Here is a 21390-nt window from a genome sequence, read left to right on the forward strand (position 1 = left end):
GAAAAACGAAGATGCTAATGCCATCAGTGTAGATTTGCACATCTCACATAAAGCACCGTAAAAAGCTCAAAACATTTCTGTGCCTAAAACCAGGCCGACAACTGCCCTGGCCTGACTGCTGTTTACGAGCAGTGGGGTCCGTGCGCGCCTGTATTCCCTCTCCAGCCCGTTTACCTTGCACGCTGTGTACGCAGCGAAGGGCATAGCTGAGAGCATCCAGGGTGCTTGGTTTACTCTGTCTCTCTGACGGGAAGTATTTTTTCATTTCTTGGACAACCGTTATAAGGTCTTTGGAAACTCTGTTTTGATCTTGCGGTTCACTGTAAGATAAAAAAGATTCTAAATTCACACTTTCGATGATAATAAGTCAACTTTTACTGAACAGCGTATTTCATGCCGGGCCCGCTTTCTAAGCGCTTAACGTGGATCAGCTCATTTAGTTCACAGATTTATTATCCACCACTTTCTTTTTTTTTTTTTTTTTACAGGTGGAGAATCCCAGGCAAAGAAATTGGTAAACATCAAGCACTTTCCACTCTCCCATTCCCACTTCAGCCTAGAGTCAGCTAAATTCCTCAACCACTTTTTACCTTTTGGTTAATTTCCTTCAGTTTCTCCAGGGTATTTCATTCTAAGTTGTCTGAGTCTCCTTAAACTTTTTCCTAGGCTTACAAACAAAATATAAAAAGATGTAAGCCCGCCTTTCCCCTCTACTACCCCAGCAGAGAACGACAAACACATCAGGTTATTTCACCTGTTGCTGGTCTGCACGTATCTGCTCCGCAGCTGGTATTTCCGGCTCCACATCTCAGCAGAGTCCTTCCCCAGCGCCTCAGGACCGCTGGCCTGTGCTCCTTCAAGTTCATGAGGCTGGCCCCCCCTAGAGTCCTGAGATTTACCACCGGACACTTCTAGATCTTCACAGGGATCCATCGTTCGCCCGGCAGTCCTCAGCCTGTCGCCTGCTACTTTGCTACTTTGCGATCGGCGACGGAAATGTACTTCTCATTTTGGTCCAGGCCATCGTCTCAGAGAAAATGTCAGTCATCACAAGCCGGCAAGTAGAGGTACTCTTTCTGCTCCTCCGGGGGCACTTTTCTCCCCAGAATTTCCCTGCAATCTTGGACGTCTCCGCTCACGGGAGGTCCACCCTGGAGGGGGACGGTGGAAACAAAGGTGACAAGTGTCAAGAGAAACACGATCTGATGCTGGAAGCTCGGCTGTGGCTCGCGGGCTGGGCAGCCCCGGGGGGATCCCGGCCCCGGCCGCCCCGAGAGTCGGCGTGCACCCAGGACCCGGACCCGGCAAGGTGCAACTTGAAGCACAAAGTTCCCACAGCGCAAGGCAGGCTCGGGGCGAACGCGCCCGGCAGGCCCCGAAGCCTCCCCGCCCGGGCCGAGCCCTCACCTGCCGCCGCCGTCGCCGCCGCCGCCGCCGCCTCCCGCGGACCCGCGCGCCGCCGCTCGCCCAGCTGACAGGGCCCCACGCAGTCTCGAGGCCCGCCGCGTGCCGGGCGGTCGCGGGCGCCGCGCCCCCCGCGCACCACGTGACTCGGTCCCGCCCCCGGGTCGCGCGATTGGCTGCCGCTGCCGGCTCTGCGGGACCCTATTGGCCTGGGGGCGGGACCCGCGCAGGGGCGCCCCGGTTACATAAGCGGAGGCGAGTGAGCGGGGCAAAGGTCTCGGAGCTCGTTACGTAACGCCGGGGGTCGGTCTGAGGACGGCGCTCGGCCAATCCCGGCCGGCTGGCACGTAGGGAGGGGGAGGAGGGGCCCTGAGTAGGCTCCAGTCCCCGCCCCGCTCCCGGCCCCGGGGGATGGGCCCCGGGGGCCGCTGGAGCGAGCGCGGCAGTGATAGGGCGCTGGAGCCGCCAGTCATGAGGGGACGGGCCCCGGGCGGTGGTGTGGGCGGGGCCTGCGCGGCCTCCACGTGAGCGGCCGCGGCTACCCCAGCTGCAGAGTCGGGGAGAGCGGCGCAGCGCTGAGGGTGGATCAGGACCACGCTGGGCAGACGTCCCAGCGATTTCCTTGCGTCTTCTCGGGTTCCCGTCGTTCCGTTTTTCTTAACGACCTTCTTGCTCTCGCTCCCGCGGACTCTTAAGTGAGGGGCTCTGAGGACCTGGCAGTGTAGCAGCCCTGGAAAGATCAAACCCGGTTTTCAGAAGCGGAGTTCTGAGAGTGAAACTTAAAACATTTCCCTGGTCTTCCTAAAGTTAAAGATTCACTTAGCAACTGGAGGAAGACAAGTGTCTGTAAAAGACATTATTTTGGGAAAGGAAGGTGTAGAGAAGGCCTTTAAAAAACACCTTCGGAAGGCTCTTTTTATTTGTGTCTCGACTCCTCCGAAATGGAAGGTGCCATGTAGAACTCCGCCCCTCTCCGGTGCCTGGTACATCAGAAATCTTAAGTATTGGTTGGATGAATGAAAGGAATTGTAAATAAGAGGAGGGGAAAGTGAAGTGTGGTAACTGTTCATATTAGGTATTGGATAAACCACCTTATTTTTCCAAATGATGCTTACTCTCTTCTGAATCTCTATTTTGTTAAACTGAGTTCATTCAGCAAATATTTATTGAGTGCAGGTCTGGGGATGGCAGGTTTTGATGAAGGGAGAACAGAGAACTGTTTTCCACATGCCGTGTTTGAGATGTGCATTAAACATCCAAGTGGAGTGAGTGGCCAGGTAGGCAATTGGATCTCCCGGCTGGGAACTCAGGGGAGAAGCCGGGGCTGGAGATACAGCTTACATTTGGCAGTCGTCAGAGTCTCTATGGAGTTTACAGTGATGGGTGAAATGGTGTCAGTGAGAGAGTGCGGATAGAGAGAAAAGGGCCAAAGGCCAAGATTTGGGGCACACAGAGGATTCAGAGGTCAGGCAGAGAACCAAGCAAAGAATAAGGAGCCGTAGATGAGGTTGAAAGAACACCAGAGGAGTGTGGGGTCCTGGAAGCTTGATAATGAAGCATTTCACGGAGAGAGCTGGCAACTTTATCAAATGCTGGCGATAAGCAGAGTGAGACAAAGGCTGAGAATTTCCTGTTGGGCTTCAGCAAGATGGTGACCTTGGTTAAAGACGTGTCAGTGGTGTGGACTGAAGAAAAGTAGGATGTGAGGCAATGACTACAGGGAGACATAGGGAGGAATTTTGCTGTGACGGGCTATAGACAAGTACTTGTTGGCTGGAGGGAGGGATGTGGGCATCACTATTAAGTGATGGGGTGATCCAATTAGAAGGGAGAAGTGAATGATGCAGGAGGGAAGGGCTGCAGACAAGAGGCAGTTGCCAGAGAGAAGTCCTTCATGAGGCTGGGGATCCAGAGCCTTGGCCAGAGGCAGGCGCTTCTCCCAACAGGGGATTGTCCGTCTTGGCGGTATAAAGCCAAGTAGAAGATTTCTAAATGCACTTAGCCTGCTATTTAAAGGATGAGAAAAAAAAAATTATTTTCTAATAATTATGCCATAATTGGTTTATTTGGTAAATTCTACTTTTACAGATTGAATTTTCTGCTACTATGAAAAGCTGCTCAGTTGGAAATAAGTTTGCTTATTTTTAAATGCACTAAGCAGTCTGGTCAATTTTATTTTATTTTATCTTATTTTTTAAGGTATTTTTAATTAATTAATTAATTTATTTATTTTTGGCTGCGTTGGGTCTTTGTTGCTGTGTGCCGGCTTTCTCTAGTTGAGGCGAGCGGGGGCTACTCTTCATTGCGGTGCGTGGGCTTCTCATTGCGGTGGCTTCTCTTGTTGCAGAGCACGGGCTTTAGGCGCCTGGTCTTCAGGAGTTGTGGCTCGCGGGCTCTGGAGCGCAGGCTCAGTAGTTGTGGCGCACGGGCTTCAGTAGTTGTGGCTCGTGGGCTCTAGATCGCAGGCTCAGTAGTCGTGGTGCACGGGCTTAGTTGCTCGGCGGCACGTGGGATCTTCCCGGACCAGGGCTCAAACCCGTGTCCCCTGCATGGGCAGGCGGATTCTTAACCACTGCGCCACCAGGGAAGCCCGAGTCTGGTCAATTTTAAAGCAAATAATTAATCATCATTCAGAACCAATAAAAAAGTTACCATACTTTAAGAAACGTTTTATTGGTGATGTAAATATAGAATTATCGTGTAAGAGACAGAAGTCATTAGAAAATGCAAGACACGGGGAATTTGCCCCCATTCTTTGACTGAAGTTGTTGACACAAAGGAAGATGTTCACAAACATTCCATTTCTCCCCTGGGTGACAGACAGGACTCCCTCCCACCTCTGAGGTGAGCCACGGTCACCTGACCTGCTTTGGCCAATGAAACGTGAGCAGAGCTGCTGGCTCCACTTCCAGGCGCAGGCGTTGAGAGCCAGTGCACAATTCCTGCCGGTCCCTTCCTTCCGCAGTGATAACCGGAAACGAATGTTTACAGGAAGTCCCCTCACCCCACCCCCCAGGGACTGACGACAGAGCCTTCCTGCTGACTGGCGTGGGACACAGAGCACAAGGAAGGAGAAAACTTTGAGCCGTGGCGATTTGGGAGGTGTCTGGTACATAGCACACCTCCAGCGTATCCTGAGTGACATAGATGGTGACCAAAAAGAGCAGCAAGTCCAGTGGATTTGGCTAGTGTGGTCACTGGGTAGGTGATGGCGCCATTTCTGGAACAGACACGGTGAATGATCGGAGGAGGAGCATGGGGCAGGGGATGATTCCTTCTGTCTGGTGAACGCTGAGTTTGAGAGGCTTATGTCCAACAGGCCAGGCCTCATCAGCAGATGAATGAATAGAGGGATCATGAGAACAGATAAGATTGCCTGGGGAGGGTAAGTAGAATGGAAACAGAAGTCCCTAAGGAACCCTGACATTTAAGGGAGAAGCAGAGAAAGAGGAGCCCCTTTACGGTAGATTTTCCTTTGAAAATGGCACCAAAAGTTCATACATATTTCATTATATCATGGTCCTGAACAAAAGGCACGATTCTACAGTTAGTACTTTCCCAGGGACACGATCGCATGTCAGACAAGAAAAGCAGTGACTGTCTATCCGAGGCAATGGAAAAACGTCAACCTGTTTATCCCAGGAAAACTGGCATTTTATTGAAAACTGGCATTTTATCGTGAACATAAGCAAGTCTCCTTCCACCCATATTATATCGTTCCCTAGGGCCTGCAGAGTAAGAGTGGAAGTACATTCAAGGGGAAAGATGCAGAATGAAAACAAGAGGCGTCCCTCTCCCACCCAAGTCATCTTCCCATGCCCCACGTGGGCAGCGACCTGGTCCAGCACATACCGGCCAGCTCTATACAAGTCACTGCTGAAAGACCATATATTTAAGAAACTCAAAAGCCAAATTCTGAACGTTTTAGGAATCGTAAGAAAGCCAGTTCCCCACTCATCGCCTCTACTGAAAAGCACGCTTCACGTGGGGAGTGGTATGCAAGGAGCTCAGAGCCCTCAGGGAGGGGAGCGGTGAGAGAGCAAGAGGAAGGGGACTCGGGGTCTGTAAGGGAGAGGCCGGTGGAGCAGCAAGGAGCGCCGTTTCCTGAGGACCTGGACCAGGCTCAGCTGTTCCCCTACAAGCGACACAAGCACTGGAGTTATGTTTATACACACTTTATTCAGTTTATTATAGTGGGCGACTTCCCAGCTAAATGCAGATACAGGCGAAGTATTCCTGGGTTAACGCAGCAGCCAGTGGGTTACATGGGACTGAGCATCGAGGCCAAGGAGAGAGCACCGAGGTTTCAGGGTCAGACCCGGCCGGAGACCTGAGCCGAGGGGGGGCCAACGTCCCGATACTGGCAGCTGCTCCCTTCTTCCCAGGTGGGCACACTGCAAGGCATAGTTTCAACTTCACATCATTTCACTGATGTCAGGGGAACAGATATTAAAGAAATGGAACCTGGGTCCTGGTGCACCCTAACTGTTGCTTTGTAAGTCACAAACTAGTGTGTGAACAAGAATTTTAGAATATCCCGCTAACGGTGAGTCACAGGGTGGTTAAGACTCCTTTCCCCCTCAGTGCCTCGTCTGTTTTCATTCCTACCTGAATTCCTGTCCTTAAGCCTCACACCCTGATGTCCAAAGTCTCACGTACACAACAAAAGCCTCTCAGATGACAACAGCTATTCCCAAAGCAGCATCTTACGCAGACAGTCTGTGACATCGAAGAAAGAAAGTGTCTCCGGTTAGCTATCCTCTGTAAAAAGAGTCGTCCCCCCGACCAATGCCTAATCGAGAGCATAATTCAGAAGACAGATTTAGGAAGCGGACTATGGGTCAAAATAGGAAACAAACTCCAAAAAGCTATCGTCCGTGGAGACTGGACCAGAAAATGCCCAGTTCACAGATGGTCTCACTTGAAGACTACAGAACTGTTGCTCACATAATTATTAGAAACATATTAGAGTCTACAGCTGATAATGTGCAAACGGCTGGGTAAAACTCTGTCTACAGGAATGAGATGGTCAGTCGAGCTCAAACCTTCTCTAACCCCCAGGAAAAATGCTGGATCGGAAGGAGAGTCGCAGGACCTACAGCCTTTCAAGGGCAAGAAAGGCCTGCCAGGATGTCAGAGGTTCACACACAATATTACAATTTTAATTCGGAAGGGCACCTTGAGTCCCACTGGTCACTTTTCTGAATTTATCTACCAGGAACAGACTTGACATCTGACTGGGATTTAACTTTTTGGCAAAACAGAAACTTTGGTCACAGCCACAGTTCTATAAAAATGTGTTAACGAGGTTATTATTTCTGATTAAAACAATATTTTTAGCAAGTGATACATAACAGTAACAAGAAAGTAAACATCTTCATATCTAACGCAGGAGCAAAAACTCTTTACCAGCAACTTGTTTTAAAAACAGTGAAAGAGTCAGCAGTGTTTATAAACAGTAGAGAGTTCTCTTAAAGGGAATCAGAAAAATAGCAAAATAAGGCACAGCCTGTATTTGTGTTAGGCAGTAGTGTTCTTTCTGGAAGGCACAAATTGGAATCTGACTACCCAGAGGTTTAAAATGAGAGTAATGTCGTATGACGAGGACAGCTAACTTGGAACAAACTTCCTTCACTGGAATCACTGGCAGTTAATCAGACAACATTACTGCCAGGTAATTACACTCTGCAACTTAAGAAGTCCTCTTCATCAGCCCATATGTAAATCTGAAAAGGCACTGTGCAAAATGGGGGCTGGGCTGACTACACCTCTAGTTTGGAGTGCATATTACAAAACAAAGGCACATTTCCTAGAAAACAAACTTTACAGTCGCTAACAGAAAATAATCATTTTAGATATAACAGTAGGTAAGCTTGATAATATAGCAGGTTCTAAATCAAAACTCTTGAAGAGGTTTCTTGAACAGCAGGCTGGACTTTCACTGGTTCTTCAGGAAGAAACACTCCACACTAATAAGCAGGGGAGATGCAAAAAAGCGGAAAAACAACAGTTTAGTCTTTCAGTGCAAATACAGAATAAACATCAAACGCTGCAGTCTAAGTGTGAACAGAAATTCAATTTCTGTCCAATTTCCTATTAGTGGCTTCTCTACATTGTTTGGAGGGCTAGAGGAGGCTGTCAAAAAAAGGATGCAAGATATATTTCTTTAAATAGTTCTCACGTACTGGGCTACGAATGGCAATGGGCTGTTCCAATATTGTATATAGTAGCAGTAGTAATGATCATAATAATAGTAATGATAGTTGTGTGTATATACATTTATTTATATAACTATTATTATTATATGCCAGGCACCATCCTAAGCACCTTTTATATATTAACAGCTTTGTCCTCATAACAAACATATGAGGTAGGTACTATTATTATCCCCATTTTATAAATGAGGAAACTGAGGTTCAGGGATATTAAATTACTTGCCCAAGGCCACACAACTGGATGGTGGAGCTAGGGTGGATCACAGGTAGTCCATGCTTTTAATCGCTAGACTACACTATTTCTCATAAAAGGAACTCTCTGATGAAAATATATTCAGAGAGAAAACTTACTTCCACTCATTCAGTGGAAATGAATAAATTTTCTCTAACTTCAAAGGATTAATGTTTATATTGGAAAATCTCAGACTCAGCACCCAAGTACTTAAAACACTTAATAATGAAAACAAAAACCTCTGGGATAAACTAACATCTCCGAGGGAACTTTTATTTGCAGTTCTTGTATATGCAGTCAACTGTGAGCAGAGAAGACTTCTGCAGTGAGCTTGGAGCAGGAGAACTCACCGATGATGATGATGATGATGACGACGACCACGCTGACCCCTATCGCCCACATCTGTAACGACACACAAGTCCAGTTCACACTCAAAACCAGAGACTAACGCGCTTACTGAGGAGTATCATATCATATCGTTCTAGTCACAGAAGGAGAAATTAAGGTGCACCACCATCTGAAATATTCATAATTTTTAAAGCCTAAACTTCATGTTCTCAATTAGGGCCTGGAAGTTACTTATCTGCTTTTTATAACACGTTCAAATGATTTGTGGTCCCTAGACAGGCCTCTGTGTATACCTGTTTTCCACCTAAGGAAGGGCTACTAAGCCTGTCCCGTGTGTCAGAAAGTGTCACCTCCAACCCAGGAAGGGATGCGATCGCGGCTGTGTAGCCTCTGCTTTGGGCCGTGCTCCTCGTGCGCTGCTTCCTGCCCGTCTGTGGCGCCCGCTGCGGCTTTCGAGCGGCTCTTTCCTTTGACACTGGAGCCGTTCCCAGCCGCGTGGAGACTGACCGCCTGTCCAGCCCTCCCCTGTCAATCTGCGTGCAGGCCTCTGCTGGGGTGGAGGGCTGGAAGGGGCTTAGGTCCACGACTGACTTGGGGCACTCCCGTTCTACATGCTTCTGAAGGTCGGCCCCAGAACATGGAGAATTCCCAGTTGTGGGGACAGGAGGAGGATATGCAGTCAGTGCTTTAAATTCAGAGTCAATCCACACTTCCACGCGAGGGAAGGCAAACTCAAGGTTCATGAAAGTCCAACATTTGTAGCCTCTGTCTACCCTGAGACTACAGAGCGTGACTTAATGTAAAGACCAGTTAAAAGCGAACTACCTTGCAATTCTTCCACCAGTATTTTCTCTTCAGCTTGGCAGCGCTCGTTTCAAACTGGGAGGCCCCTGCCTGCAGCGCGTCTGCACGGTCGTCCAACTCAGAGAGCTTCTGATCTCTTTCCAGCACCTTATCCACGTTGACCCTCATGATGTCCACCACCTGACGAATACGATCACGCTCAGTTACACGTAAAGGAATGAAGAACAAAACTCCTCAGTGAAATTTACTGGCATTTTTTTTTTTTTCAGGTCAGCACTTTACTACTTTGAGCCAAACTTTCATTCAAAAAAAAGAAAAAAGGGCTCACCCTTTCAAGTTAAAAACACGCAGCAAACTAGGAATAGAAGGGAACTTCCTTAACATAGTAAAGGGCATCTATGGAAAAACCCACGACTAACATCCATGCTCAATGGCGAAAGACAAGGAGGCCCACCTTCACTACTGTTGTTCAACATTGTACTGGAAGTTCTGGCCAGAGAAATTAGGTAAGAAAAAGAAATAAAAGGCATCCAAATTAGAAAAGAAGTAAAGTGATCTCTATTTGCAGATGTTTCCATGTACAGAAAACACCAAAGTATCTACCAAAAAACCCTACTAAAGTTAGTAAACAAACTCGGTAAAGTTTTAGGGTACAAGATCAACAGCCATAAATCAGCGTGCTTCCATACACTAGCGATGAAAAGGAAATTAAGAAAACAATTCCATACAATAACACCCAAAAGAATAAAATACCTAGGGATAAATTAAACCAAGGAGGCCAAACACTTGCACACTGAAAACTGTGAAACACTGCTGAAAGGAATTAGACCTAATGAAATGGGAAAACATCCCATGTTCACAGATTGAAAGACTTAATATTTTTAAGAGGACAGTACTCCCCCAAGTGATGTACATATGTATAGATTCAACACACTCTCTATCAAAATTCCAATGGCTTTTTTTTTTTTTTTTTTTTTTTTGCAGAAAGGGAAAAACCAATCCTCAAATTCATATGGAATTCCAAGGGGCCCTGAATACCCAAAACAATATTGAAAAAGAAAAACAAAATTGGAGGAGTCACACTTTCCAATTTCAAAACTTGGTGCTGGGACAACTGGACAGCCACTTGATGAAGCTGGACCCTTACCCCAAATGCAAAAATCAACTCAAAATGGATCAGTGATCTCAGTATACAGCTAAAACTATAAACCTCTTAGAAGAAAACGTAAGAGTAAATCCTTACAACTTTGAATTTGGCCATGGATTTGACACCAAAAGCAAGAGCAACAAGAGAAAAAACAGATAAATTGGACTTCATAAAAATTAAAACCTTTTGTGCATCAAAAGACATTGTCATGGATGTGAAAAGACAATCCACAAGATGTAAGAAAATATTTGCAAATCATGTTATCTGACAAAGATTTAATATCCAGAATATATAAAGAATTCTTATCAACCAACACCAGAAACAGACTACCCAATTAAAGAACTGGCAATGGACTTAGATAGACATTTCTACAAAGAATATATACAAACGGCCAACAAGCACATGAAAATATATTCAACATCATTTGGTCATTAGGAAATGCAAATCAAAACCATGATGAGTTACTAACTCATACTCATTAGGATGGCTATAACCAAAAAAATGGAAAATAACGAGTGTTGGTGATGATGTGGAAGAACAGGAACTCTTGGACATGGCTAGTGGGAATGTAAAATAGTACAGCACTGTGGAAAAGTTTGGCAGTTCCTCAAAAAGTTAAACATAGTATTACTGTATGATTCAGCGATTCTACTCCTAGACCCATAACCAAGATAAATGAAAACAGGTGTCCACACAGAAACTTATATGCAAACGTTTATAGCAACACTATTTGTAACAGCCAAAAGGTGGAAACAACTCAAAAATCCACCAACAGATGAATGGATAAACAAATTGAGGTATCCATGTGCAATGGAATACTACTCAGCCATAAAAAGGAATGATGTACTGATAAAAGCTACAACTTCGATGAATGTAGAACATGGGATGCTAAGTGAAAGAAGCCAGACACAAAAGGCCACGTATTGTATCCCTTTTATATGATACACCCAGAATAGGCAAAACCATAGCAACAGAAAGCCAATTAGAGGCTACCATTTGGGAGGAAGGGGGAATGGGGAGTGATTACTAAATGCATACAGGGTGTTCTTCAGGGATAAAGAAAAAACTGAAACTAGACAGAGGGAATGGTTGCATAACACTGTGAATATACCAAATACCCCTGAACTGTGCTCTTTAAAATGGTTAATTGTATGTTATGTAAATTTTACCTCAATCTAAAACAAAACAAAACAACTCTCTTTAGTAAAGAAAAAGGACCCAATTTGATTTCGTAAGTTAACAGAAGTTTCATGTAGGATGGAATTAGAATGGGTTTCTCAGCATGAAAATGTAAAAATTTCAGAATTAAGGTCATAAACAAAACCTTCAGACCAAAATATTACCATATGATTTAACAACAGAATCTAACATTAGTTTAACTCTGCTTTATAAGGCAGCTAAATGCAGAAAGACCAAGATATCCTTGTTCAGCAGTGATAGCTTTTAGGACTATGGAAATATTAATACTAGCTTGAATTTCTCAAACAATTTTCCATTGTAGGTCTGCATATATAGGGCAGGACAAAAGATGCTCTGAGGGTCTTCTAACTCAAGAATTCCACAGATTCGGATCTGTTGGGCTAGAGCAGTTTCCCAGCACCTGCCTTCTGCACGTCAATAGGGAACAATCTACAGAGACTTGCTGGACTGGGTAACTAGTACGTCATGCTACTGGAAAAAGAATTTTGATGAAAAATCTGGTCAGAAGGATTGGTCCTGGCTTGCGCAATCTATAGGCCTAATCCTTAAAATTCTATTATCTTATTTTATAAAGTGGTTCTTTTTTCTTCTCTAATTTTTTATTTATTGTGGCAAAATATACATTATAAAGTGATTCTTGAAGGAATGTTCTGAGAGGAGAGCCTGTACTTTAGGTATGTGATTCGGTCACAGGAAAACAAGCTTGAAACCAGTAGGATGAGACTTCTCAGGAGCTTAGATAAGGGCTTGCAAAACAGTAGCGGACAAAAATTTGTTACATTTATGACAGTGAAAATTTACTTTACATTCACACTTTTACGATCCTTTTTCTAAACAGAGCTATTCCCAGAGTGTTCCCATGTTGGCTTATGATTCATGTTTTCAGCACTTCTGGGCAATACCTCATCCACTTGATTCTGTGTCTGCTGAAGTCTTCTACTACTGCCAGAGGCAGCACTTGACCCTGCAGGTGCGCTTGTAGTCCTGAAACATGTAAAGACACAAGCGTGAGTAAATTAGGATTCCGAACACACTTCTGTAAGTATGAAGATGTAGTGGAGGAGCCTCAGTGTTAGGAATTTCAGAACTAAAGCAGAAAAAGAAAATCCTTCCTGCAGCAATGAACAGAGGTTGAAATGACACCTCTTCTAATTCCTCTGTAACTTCAAAGATTCACCCACGTGTTCAAAGGGACCAAGGTCTGAAGTGAAGGTTTAACAGGATCTCCTTTGTATCACTGAAGGACCGGATCCTAAGATAGGTAAACTCTGCTTTCCCATTTTTTATTACTTGTTTTAAGACCTACACCTACTTAAAGGCACTCAGTACTCTTCTGAGCTTTTCACTGTGGCAAGAATGGTCTTCATAGTTATGAACAATTATAGAATGCCCTTTTTCCAGTATGGAGAAATAGATTCACTTAGAGAAACAGAGTCAGAAACACCAGGACGTGGGGTTGAGGGGGCGCCAGTGGGAAAGGTAAGATGAAGCAATGCTCCCTCTCTTAAGAAGTACTTCTTTTAAAATCCTCATCGAATGCTTTATTTTTCCCCCGGAAAGATCTTTTTTGACCACTCTGGCTTTGAAGTCCTAATTGCTTCCATGACTTGGTTGGCAATGCTTTGGTGTTTCAGATACAGAAATATATTGCTTTGCCTTCTCTAATAAATCACAGACTCCTGTGTCTTACAGGTCTCTTCCCCATGTCTTGCATACAACAGCCATTGACTGATTCACTGATTCAACCGACAGTTATTTTATACCTACCATGCGTCAAAGACCAGGGATGCGGCAGATCCCAGCCCTGCCCTCAGAGAGTTTATTGTCTGATCGATAATAGCGAAGGGCCATGTACTGGTGCATTTTCTCCAAGCATTTTCTCATTTAATCCTCAAAACTCTTTGAGGGGGACACTACTATTAACCTCATTTCAAAGATGAGTAAAGTAAGGTTTAGAAAGTCCACACCGCTGGCTGCAGTGGAGCCTGTGTTTAGACCAGGTTCTGTATAATTCTACGGATCTAGGTTTTAACCACCGCGATCTACTGGAACAGCAGCCTCAAGCAGGAACACTCCAGAGGAGTGTCCCTAGTTCCTGGAAGGAACCCTGCGAAAGCACCCATTCCTTCCTCCTCTGTAGGTGACGAATGAGCAGGTTGGAGGGGGGACAGGGGGTCCTGGTGAATCTTGACACTTAGCGTTCTCCGAATGTTACCACGGGCAACTCAACGTTTTCAAGTACAAGAATGCTTCTGCTTAAAAAGAGAGCAGAGTCGCAAGCTCTGCGCCAGACTCCACTCTGACCGCAGGTGCCTCCACACAGGGCCCAGGTCTTTTCCCTTGCAACTTCCGGAGCCCAGCCCAGGCACCAAGCAGCGAGCAGGCTCTGCAGGACGAGGGCAGTGGTCACAGTTCCCCTCAGTGAACTTGGCGGGGGAGGAAGGGAAAAAGGGGAAGCGGAGGGGCGGGGGCGGCTCTCCCTGCCTCCGGAAAAACCCGGCCGCCCCGCCCTCGCCCCTTCCGCGTCCGCCCGCCGGCCGCGGGGCCCTCCCGGGCGGCCGGCGGCGCCGCGGGACCGACCTGGCCCGTCTGCAGTCTGCACCCCCGGGGCGGCCGCCTGCCCCCAGGCCTCGGGAGCCCCCGCGAAGGCCCGCGCGGCCTGCGCCAGCCTCCGAGAGGCGGCGGACTAGAACCGGGCCGGGCGGGGGGTCCCAGCGGCGGGCCGCCGCCCTCCGGGCCCGAGGCCGCTCCGCGTCGCGCCGTGTCACTCACATTTTGGCGGCGGCGGCAGCGGGCGAGGATCGGCGGACCGGTGCAGCGGGACCGCAGACCTGAGACCTGAGACCTGGGCGGAGCGGCGGCGGCGCGGGGGCGGTGACGTCACCGGGATGGGCCGACGGGTGGGCGGGGCGCGCGCGGCCGCTAGGGGGCGCGCCGGAAGAGGCGGGGCGTCTCGGGCGGGGCCACCGCAGAGCGCAGAGGCAGGTTTCTGGGTTGGAGGTCCCTGTCCTTAACGCCGTGGGTACGGACGCTGAGGCACGTGGTGCATTAGGCTCTTTAAAGGGACTGTGCAGATAAATGAAGATGGGGGCATTTTACATTATTCTGGGCCCGTGGGTCATTTCTCTGGCCCTGACAGTATTGGAGACAGCCCATGGGCTTCTGCTGAACGTGCCGCATTAACCCGGTGGTCCTGGAGACCGCCACATTTTCCCAAGAAAGTTGTCAAAATGAGAGCGGAAGTTCATTCCGGGTATTTGTCACGGGCGTTGATTGGATTAGGTTCCCTCTCTTCGTGTGTTCATTTGTGACACGTATATTTGTCACTGCACAGACCTTATTATAATCTGTTTATGGGAGCCTTGACATGAGGGACTGTACTTTCTACGTTTCTGTATTTCCGGACCCCCAAGCACAGAGTAGGTCCTCAACTTTTGATTTCGGGTTGAGGCTGAGGCAAAAATCTGAATGCAGTGAGTTACTGTGCAAGGTCTTTAAGTTGTTACTGAAAGTATTCCTATCAGCATAGGCAACTCCTACATTAAACAAACAAAACACCACAGAACACCAGTAAGTCAACTGGCAGATCAGATGAGAAGTGAAAATAAACACCAAACTGTCTTTTCCAACTCTAAATGGGATAATTTGAAAAGGGAAATATTAGTGTATATTAGAATAAACAGAGTGTCACAGAGGAAGTGAGATCTGAGTTGGGTTAAGTAGCTAAAAAGAGAACTTTCCAGGCATGGGAGGAACAAACATCATGAACAAAGAAACAGTGGACATGGACATGGTTTGAACAGACCAACCAGGGTGTGCAGGTTGGGGCATAGGTGAAAATAAGGCCGAATAAAGATTGAAGATAAACAAGAAAGGCAAATGTCATTTCAGTGCAGTGGGTTGTAGAAACCATCAAGGCCTCACGGATCTGGGAGATCTATCACGCAAAACTTGTCTGGCAGCAGCAGTGGGATGGATTAGATGGAAGAGGGACCACCAGGGAGACAAGATGAGGCTCTGCATTGAAAGGGAATGAGACTGATGACAGAGCTCTTGGAAAGGAAGGCTGGTATTAGTAGTCAGCTGAAAAGTGCCTTTTAAAAAACTGCACAGGGTTTTAACTGAAAAGGTGAATTTAGACCGGTGTCTTTATCTCTCCGATAACTGCACTTAGTCAAATGACTGATAGGTTGAGCGATGTCTGAGAAGAAAGTTGACAAGCAAATGTTTTAGGAACAGTGGCTCCACTGAGAAATTTTGTCTTTCCTGTACAGATCTGAAACTGTGTAACATTCACGGTCAAGACACTGTATCGGGATAGAAGGAAATATTTGAAATGATTTCATATGGTGTGAAACGTGCTGATCACCTTGGATTTCAATATCAGTGGAGTTGAAAGCAAAACACACATAGTATGGGGAAATTTTCTTCATTTTTAATTTACAGCAGAAAGAATATAAAGCATTCAGAAAACATTTTCCATATTTTAAGGGCAATTCAAAACATTTTGCATGGTTTCCAGCAGCTGAGTTCTTCAACAGATCCATTGATTCAATGATGCTTTACATGCACAGTTACAAAAATAAAACTTACAAAAAAGAAGACATCTAGACTAGTTTTACATGCAAGTCTCAGGGACCCCCCATTGGGCGCCAACTACTGTGTGGAACTGCCATAAGCGACCGTGCAGCCAGAGAGGGGTTCTAGTTATTGTCTCGATTTCGTTCACACAGTACAGCTGATTTCAAATGGGTAACAAGAATAGCAATTAACTCTTCAGGAGACAGAATAAGATTAGCTATTAATTTTATAATGAAATCCTACTCCTGGCACTTGGGAATTCAGATTATCCAAGAAAGCTGCGCTTACCTATCGTCTTATATTCAAAAATTAAGATTCACAACCAAGAAAAAGCGGTCAGAAATGCTTCGTTTCAGTGGAAGTGCATTTGTACCTCACCTGGGATTCACAGTTGTACTGGTAGGTTACATGGGTAGGTTTCGAACCTACTTCTATGCCCTCCATAAGAACGCTCCTAATTCTATGTCAATCTTTATCTTTCAGATTTTCTAACTTACTCAGCTAATAATGTAGCATGTGAAACATAAAAAAAAAAAAAAAAAAAAAAAATGAGCGTTAAAGCAAATCCACTGAGGTCATTACTCTTGTCAAAAGATCGGTTATTTGTACCAAGATGGAATAAACATACCCAAATTCAGTATTAATAAAGGATATTCTGAAAGAGCTGGCTTTCACATTCTCTTCCCGTTGATGAATGCAACTGTGTGTCTGTAAATTACTCAGTGTCCTCCTATAGGTCAAATTGTGTAAAATAATAGATATTTGGGGGACTGCAACAGCTGCAACATAACCCACACATTTAAAAACAAAATTGAGTCAGGTCAGTTTACAAATGTACAGGTGGCTGCTAGTTGTGGGGCTGTCACTGTTGTCAAAGCTGATCACAAGCAGTAAGACGTATACTGTACAAGTAATTCGAGGTTGGCAGTGAAAGGAAGTAATTAAAAAACAAGTACAATTATAGAAAAGGCACCAAGAGCACTGACCCCAGTTGTTACCACAATCTTTTTGTATCTACCTTCCTTCTAAGACACCAGTTTAAAAGCTGATTTGTGAATATTTTTAGGCTTCACAACAAGCCTTGAGTTTTCACTTACAGTTGGCAGCCAGAACCAAGGGGAAAAAAACTAGTCTCTCAGCTTTACACCAACTGATCCTGAAACTTAACCTGGGAATTTTAAACTGGCATCAGCAAATGCGAACTGTATTCTCTCGATTTAACATTAGTAGTTGAGTTGTGAAAAGCATCAGATTTCTTTGGCTCCTTATGTGGAAATAGTAATCATATACCATGACCTCCCTACGAGACCAGTTTGCATTCTTTTAATTTGTAGTTATTTTTTGTGCAATATTTATTACATTTTCTGATTTCCAGCAGGAGATATGAAAACGTGAGTCATTTTTCTACTTTTCATCCTATTTCTTTTGTCAGGTTTTGACTGTTCTAAGTGTTCTTTGTTGGAGTGAGTGGATGGTGTTAAGCGATATACTGATTCATCTCATGATTATCTGTTTAGCAAAAGTAACTTAATTTTTTTAAGCAATATCAGCATTCACATTACTTGGCACCATTGGCAAAAAAAAATTTTAAATAAAATAAAATAAACTCCTGGTAGCCAAAATTAAATGTAAACATACCCTTTTTTTTTTTTTAAGTAATGTTACTCTGCCTTTTTTCCTAAGTCTTAATACAGTAGCTCTTTTTTTTTTTTTTTGCAGTTTAGTCATGCTTTAGCAAAATGTTCTTCTAAAGAACATTTAAAATAAAGTACTCTTATAGTGAAATAAAGTTTTTTTTTTGTTTCATTTTACAGACCATAGCCACTAATGCTTTGCTTTTGTTCATTTCTTTTTTCTTGATTTCATGCACATATCTCTTTGTTTTAATATATACAATATATACAAACAATACATCCACATTTTTTCTCGCTCATTCAGACAAAACTATACAAATAATTTTATCTTGCCATGTTATTGACCTTTGTGAATAAAATATTTAGCAATTAATATAACCCTTTCAAATATTTTCTCACTTTCCATTTCTACCTTCTATATATACACAGAAACTGCTCAGGTTGGATGAGATATAGCCAAAAATATGGAATTTACTGGCCAGAACGCAGCACCACACTGATCTTTTAGGTGGCAAATGTCCAGGCAAGGTTTATGATTCCTTAGAATGACTACAGTTTCCAAGGCTACTAAAAAAAGCTACATGCTTTACCAATTCTCTAAGTAATTCTCATTGCACATGAAAGTAAGGCAAAAAAATTAAAGTGCTGAACATGAGAAAAGGGACAAGATGACGACTACCCTCGCAGGTTCTTGGGAGGTGGTGGGGACAGAAAATAAACTTAAACTCTGTACGCTGTTCCTCATCATTTCCCACGCATTACCCGTTTACCACGCACCCGCCCCTCTGCAAATTTCCGCAAGACATTAATAACCTGCAGATTTTAAAAGTTGCATTAAGTGTGCTGTAAAGATTGAAACACAAACAGACAAATTAAAATCAACTAAACACAGTGAAGGAAATGAGAACACACGGACCCAATAAAGATTTGTATGATCTAAGCCCTCCACTGAGAATCAATCCCAAAGATTCAGCTTCTTGGAAATAACTGACAGGTGCAGGAACAGCATTCTCTTTGTTGCTAGTGCATCCCCACCTTTTCTTATCTATATTTTTGGTATAAATATTTGTACAGTTCCACACGATGTTTGAATACAGCCCTATGTGAGAAGGAAGACGGCTTCTTCCTAAGAGGAGGAAAGCCTCTTTCGATTCCTCGTGGTGTCTTGTTTGCCCATGATCCAACAGAAGATTGAATTCCAAGATGTCTTGCTGATCAAATTAAAAGTTGTCCATGAAAGTGCAAATGCAATGACCAAAACATTCCTGTTAAAATCCTGCAGCTCATCTCCCCAAAACTGCAGAGGGATTATGTTGTGTGTGTGTGTGCATGTGCATGCGTGTGTGTGTGTGTTGTCGCATGTCTCTGCTAAAAACAGAAATGAAAACAGTCTGAAAAGCAGTGTCACATTGCTAAGGGATGCTGCCGTATGTCTTCAAGTTCCTTGGCCTTTTTCAATTCTTTCACTCTGGAAGAGAAACAAAACAAAAGACCAGGTGATAACTACAGAGTGAAACTGTCACCACATAAAGGAAAGGGCAGGGCCATTCCCCCGGAAGTGAAAAGCCAAGACAAAAACCCTTCTGAGGATTGATGGCAAAGGAAACTCCTGTGAAATTGCTGGAGAAAATATTCCAAGAGGAAGACTGGGACCCTTCCTGAAACTTTGCTCTATATCAAGACCTCTAAACACAAAGCAAAACCGAAGTTGACTGCATTAAATGAGGTGTAACAATAACATGCACATTGTAGAAAAAAGTTCATCACTCAAATAACTTTCTTTTTAGCCTGGTGGACGCCTGTTAATGCCCTGTAATTCCACAGGATGCAAGTTAGGGAAACTGCACACACATTTATTTAGCTTTGGCTATACCTAGGGAGTAAGTTGTTGTTTTGCTCACAGACCCAAGATCGTGAGCTGTCTTGAACCTGATTGCTCATCTGCACAACTCTGATTTCGCTCATGTGACGTGCGGTCTTTATGACTTTCAGAATTGCTTACTTTCCTCCCATTCCACATTGTAGCCTTAAAAGATGTTCAGGTCACTCCCCCCAGCCCCCCCAGATGGACAGCAACAGGGTGCAATACCAGTAAGGCACTTTGTTCTGTTTATCAAACATCTTGTAGTAAACAAATTTCAATTGCTATAAATAGAGTCATGGAAAGTTCACATTGGCAAATTATTTGTTAATGACCAGTTTCAGTCGATATGTTTTAACAGAAAAATTTGCCTTGGCTTTTCAGTATGGCCACTTGATGCAGATGGGGTACCCGGGAAGAGATTCCAAGCTGTAAGAATGTATTTATTTCTCTTTATGGACAAATAACTAAGAGCTTGCCTGACTATGAGAATGATCAAATGCAAATGTGACTTTAGGGTCTCACTTCTGAACTCAGTGTATGCCCTGTAAGTCACAGATGGTTTGTAGCACTGCACACCATATAATAACGTTTGCTAAAAATGGGTGTGAGAGGATGATTTTAGCCAAATAGAAGTGGCAGTTTCTCAGGACACATATACTCTACCTCAACAGCAAGACAAGAAAAGAATCCGATTTGTTTTCCTAATATGGGCCTATACTGAGGTCAATAACTCCCAAATATAGTTTTCTGGTTCTCTAAGAGTAGGGCCTCTTTGTTATCTTAAGTTATACCAGTAAATTTAAATTTTATTTTAAAGTAAATGCTAGTTTCCTTTCTAGAGAACACTCATGTGGAAAGAAAACATTTTGAAAAACCAGTAATAAGTTACTGCTCTATTACCTAGGTTGGCATTCAATGGAATGGCATATGTACTATAATAGCAATTTAAGAAAATTATATTTACCACCTCCAAGCAGAATCGTTTTTGAGAATTCTGCCAAGTTGATACAATCTCTTCAAAGAGAAGATGCTCTCTTTCAGAAAAAAAGCTTTATCACTTTATCAATACTAAAAAGAATTATAATGTTTGAAAACGTACTTATTTGTCTGATTATTTACTAAATACACCAAGCTCAGCTTGATCAAACAGTGTATCTTCGAAACTATTAAAGCCTTCTTTCTTAATAGGTACGTTTAGAATACATTGTTATATTCGTAGCTGGATCCAGGTATTCTTTAAACTTTATAATTAAGTATACTATGGATTATTAAATTTTCAGGTGATTTGGATCATATTGCAGTACAGAAATGTGCATCATTATAGGTCCCTAATTTTGGACATGCATACTTGATAAATGGCTTTTTAAAAATTGAAACATGCTATATTCTGTGTTCAATTTTTAAACATGCAATATCTATACTAACAGCCCTTTGGCTGGAAAAATGCAAGGCATGCACTGATGCCACCTTTACTTCTGGGCATGCAATGTATCTGTACTTGTGCAGACCTCCTTGCTGAATTACGGCAAAATGTGCATGCTACTTCAAATACGACATTTTATTTCTGCACTAGTACAGGACTCATTCACAAATGTGCAACAGAGACTCCATCGCTGATGAGATTTCTAGAATTTGCAGAATTCTGAACTCAAATCCTGAGAGCATAAATACAAAGATCTCCATTCACAATTTTGCTAGCGTGAACAGGAAGGCTTTAAAAATCTTAAGTTCATCACTGGGATGAAATAAAAAGGAGTGTGAATTATGAACCAGAAATGTTTTATATAGTTTCATACCAAAGAATCTGTAATCAGCTGGTCACGGTGGGTATAACATAAACTTTTTTTTTTTTTTTTAGTTAAAATGGTCACATTTGTTTCTGCAGTTTTTTTGGCAGTTTCTTTCTGAGCTAATTCAAATGTCAACAAAGTTTTCACAAGGTTTTAAAGTTACCACGTAAA

General features: G+C 44.0%; 3 protein-coding genes across 30 annotated transcripts in view; all 3 read right to left on the reverse strand.

Moving 5' to 3' along the window:
- PER3 (period circadian regulator 3) overlaps nt 1-1523 on the reverse strand; it is a 71936-nt gene extending 70413 nt beyond the window's left edge. For 8 of the 10 annotated variants that reach the window (XR_014263394.1, XR_014263395.1, XR_014263396.1 and 5 more), the window contains exons 1-2: nt 755-1523; nt 175-320 (exon numbers count right to left, since the gene is read on the reverse strand). Coding sequence is in view for 7 of the 10 variants with exons in the window: in XM_082461015.1 (XP_082317141.1) it covers nt 175-320; nt 755-933 (325 nt within the window). In the remaining 3 variants the exon portion in view is untranslated. The remainder of the gene's footprint in view (nt 1-174; nt 321-754) is intronic. The other 2 variants (XM_082461019.1, XM_082461018.1) reach the window with 1 other exon arrangement.
- A 4040-nt stretch (nt 1524-5563) lies between these two features.
- Nucleotides 5564-14237, reverse strand: VAMP3 (vesicle associated membrane protein 3). Its single transcript, XM_082468066.1, has 5 exons — nt 14123-14237; nt 12253-12334; nt 9025-9183; nt 8202-8253; nt 5564-7373 (listed from the first exon to the last, which is right to left on the reverse strand). Coding segments are annotated over exons 1-5 (315 nt in total). The 5' UTR covers nt 14125-14237; the 3' UTR covers nt 5564-7353.
- A 1525-nt stretch (nt 14238-15762) lies between these two features.
- Nucleotides 15763-21390, reverse strand: part of CAMTA1 (calmodulin binding transcription activator 1) — an 899438-nt gene continuing 893810 nt past the window's right edge. For all 19 annotated transcript variants that reach the window (XM_082467637.1, XM_082467635.1, XM_082467634.1 and 16 more), the window contains one exon: nt 15763-19033. In XM_082467637.1, coding sequence (XP_082323763.1) covers nt 18970-19033 — 64 coding nt within the window. In that variant the 3' untranslated portion in view covers nt 15763-18969. The remainder of the gene's footprint in view (nt 19034-21390) is intronic.

Source organism: Balaenoptera physalus (genome assembly GCF_965194825.1).
Source record: "Balaenoptera physalus genome assembly, chromosome: 1".
NCBI classification, from domain to species: Eukaryota; Metazoa; Chordata; class Mammalia; order Artiodactyla; family Balaenopteridae; genus Balaenoptera; species Balaenoptera physalus.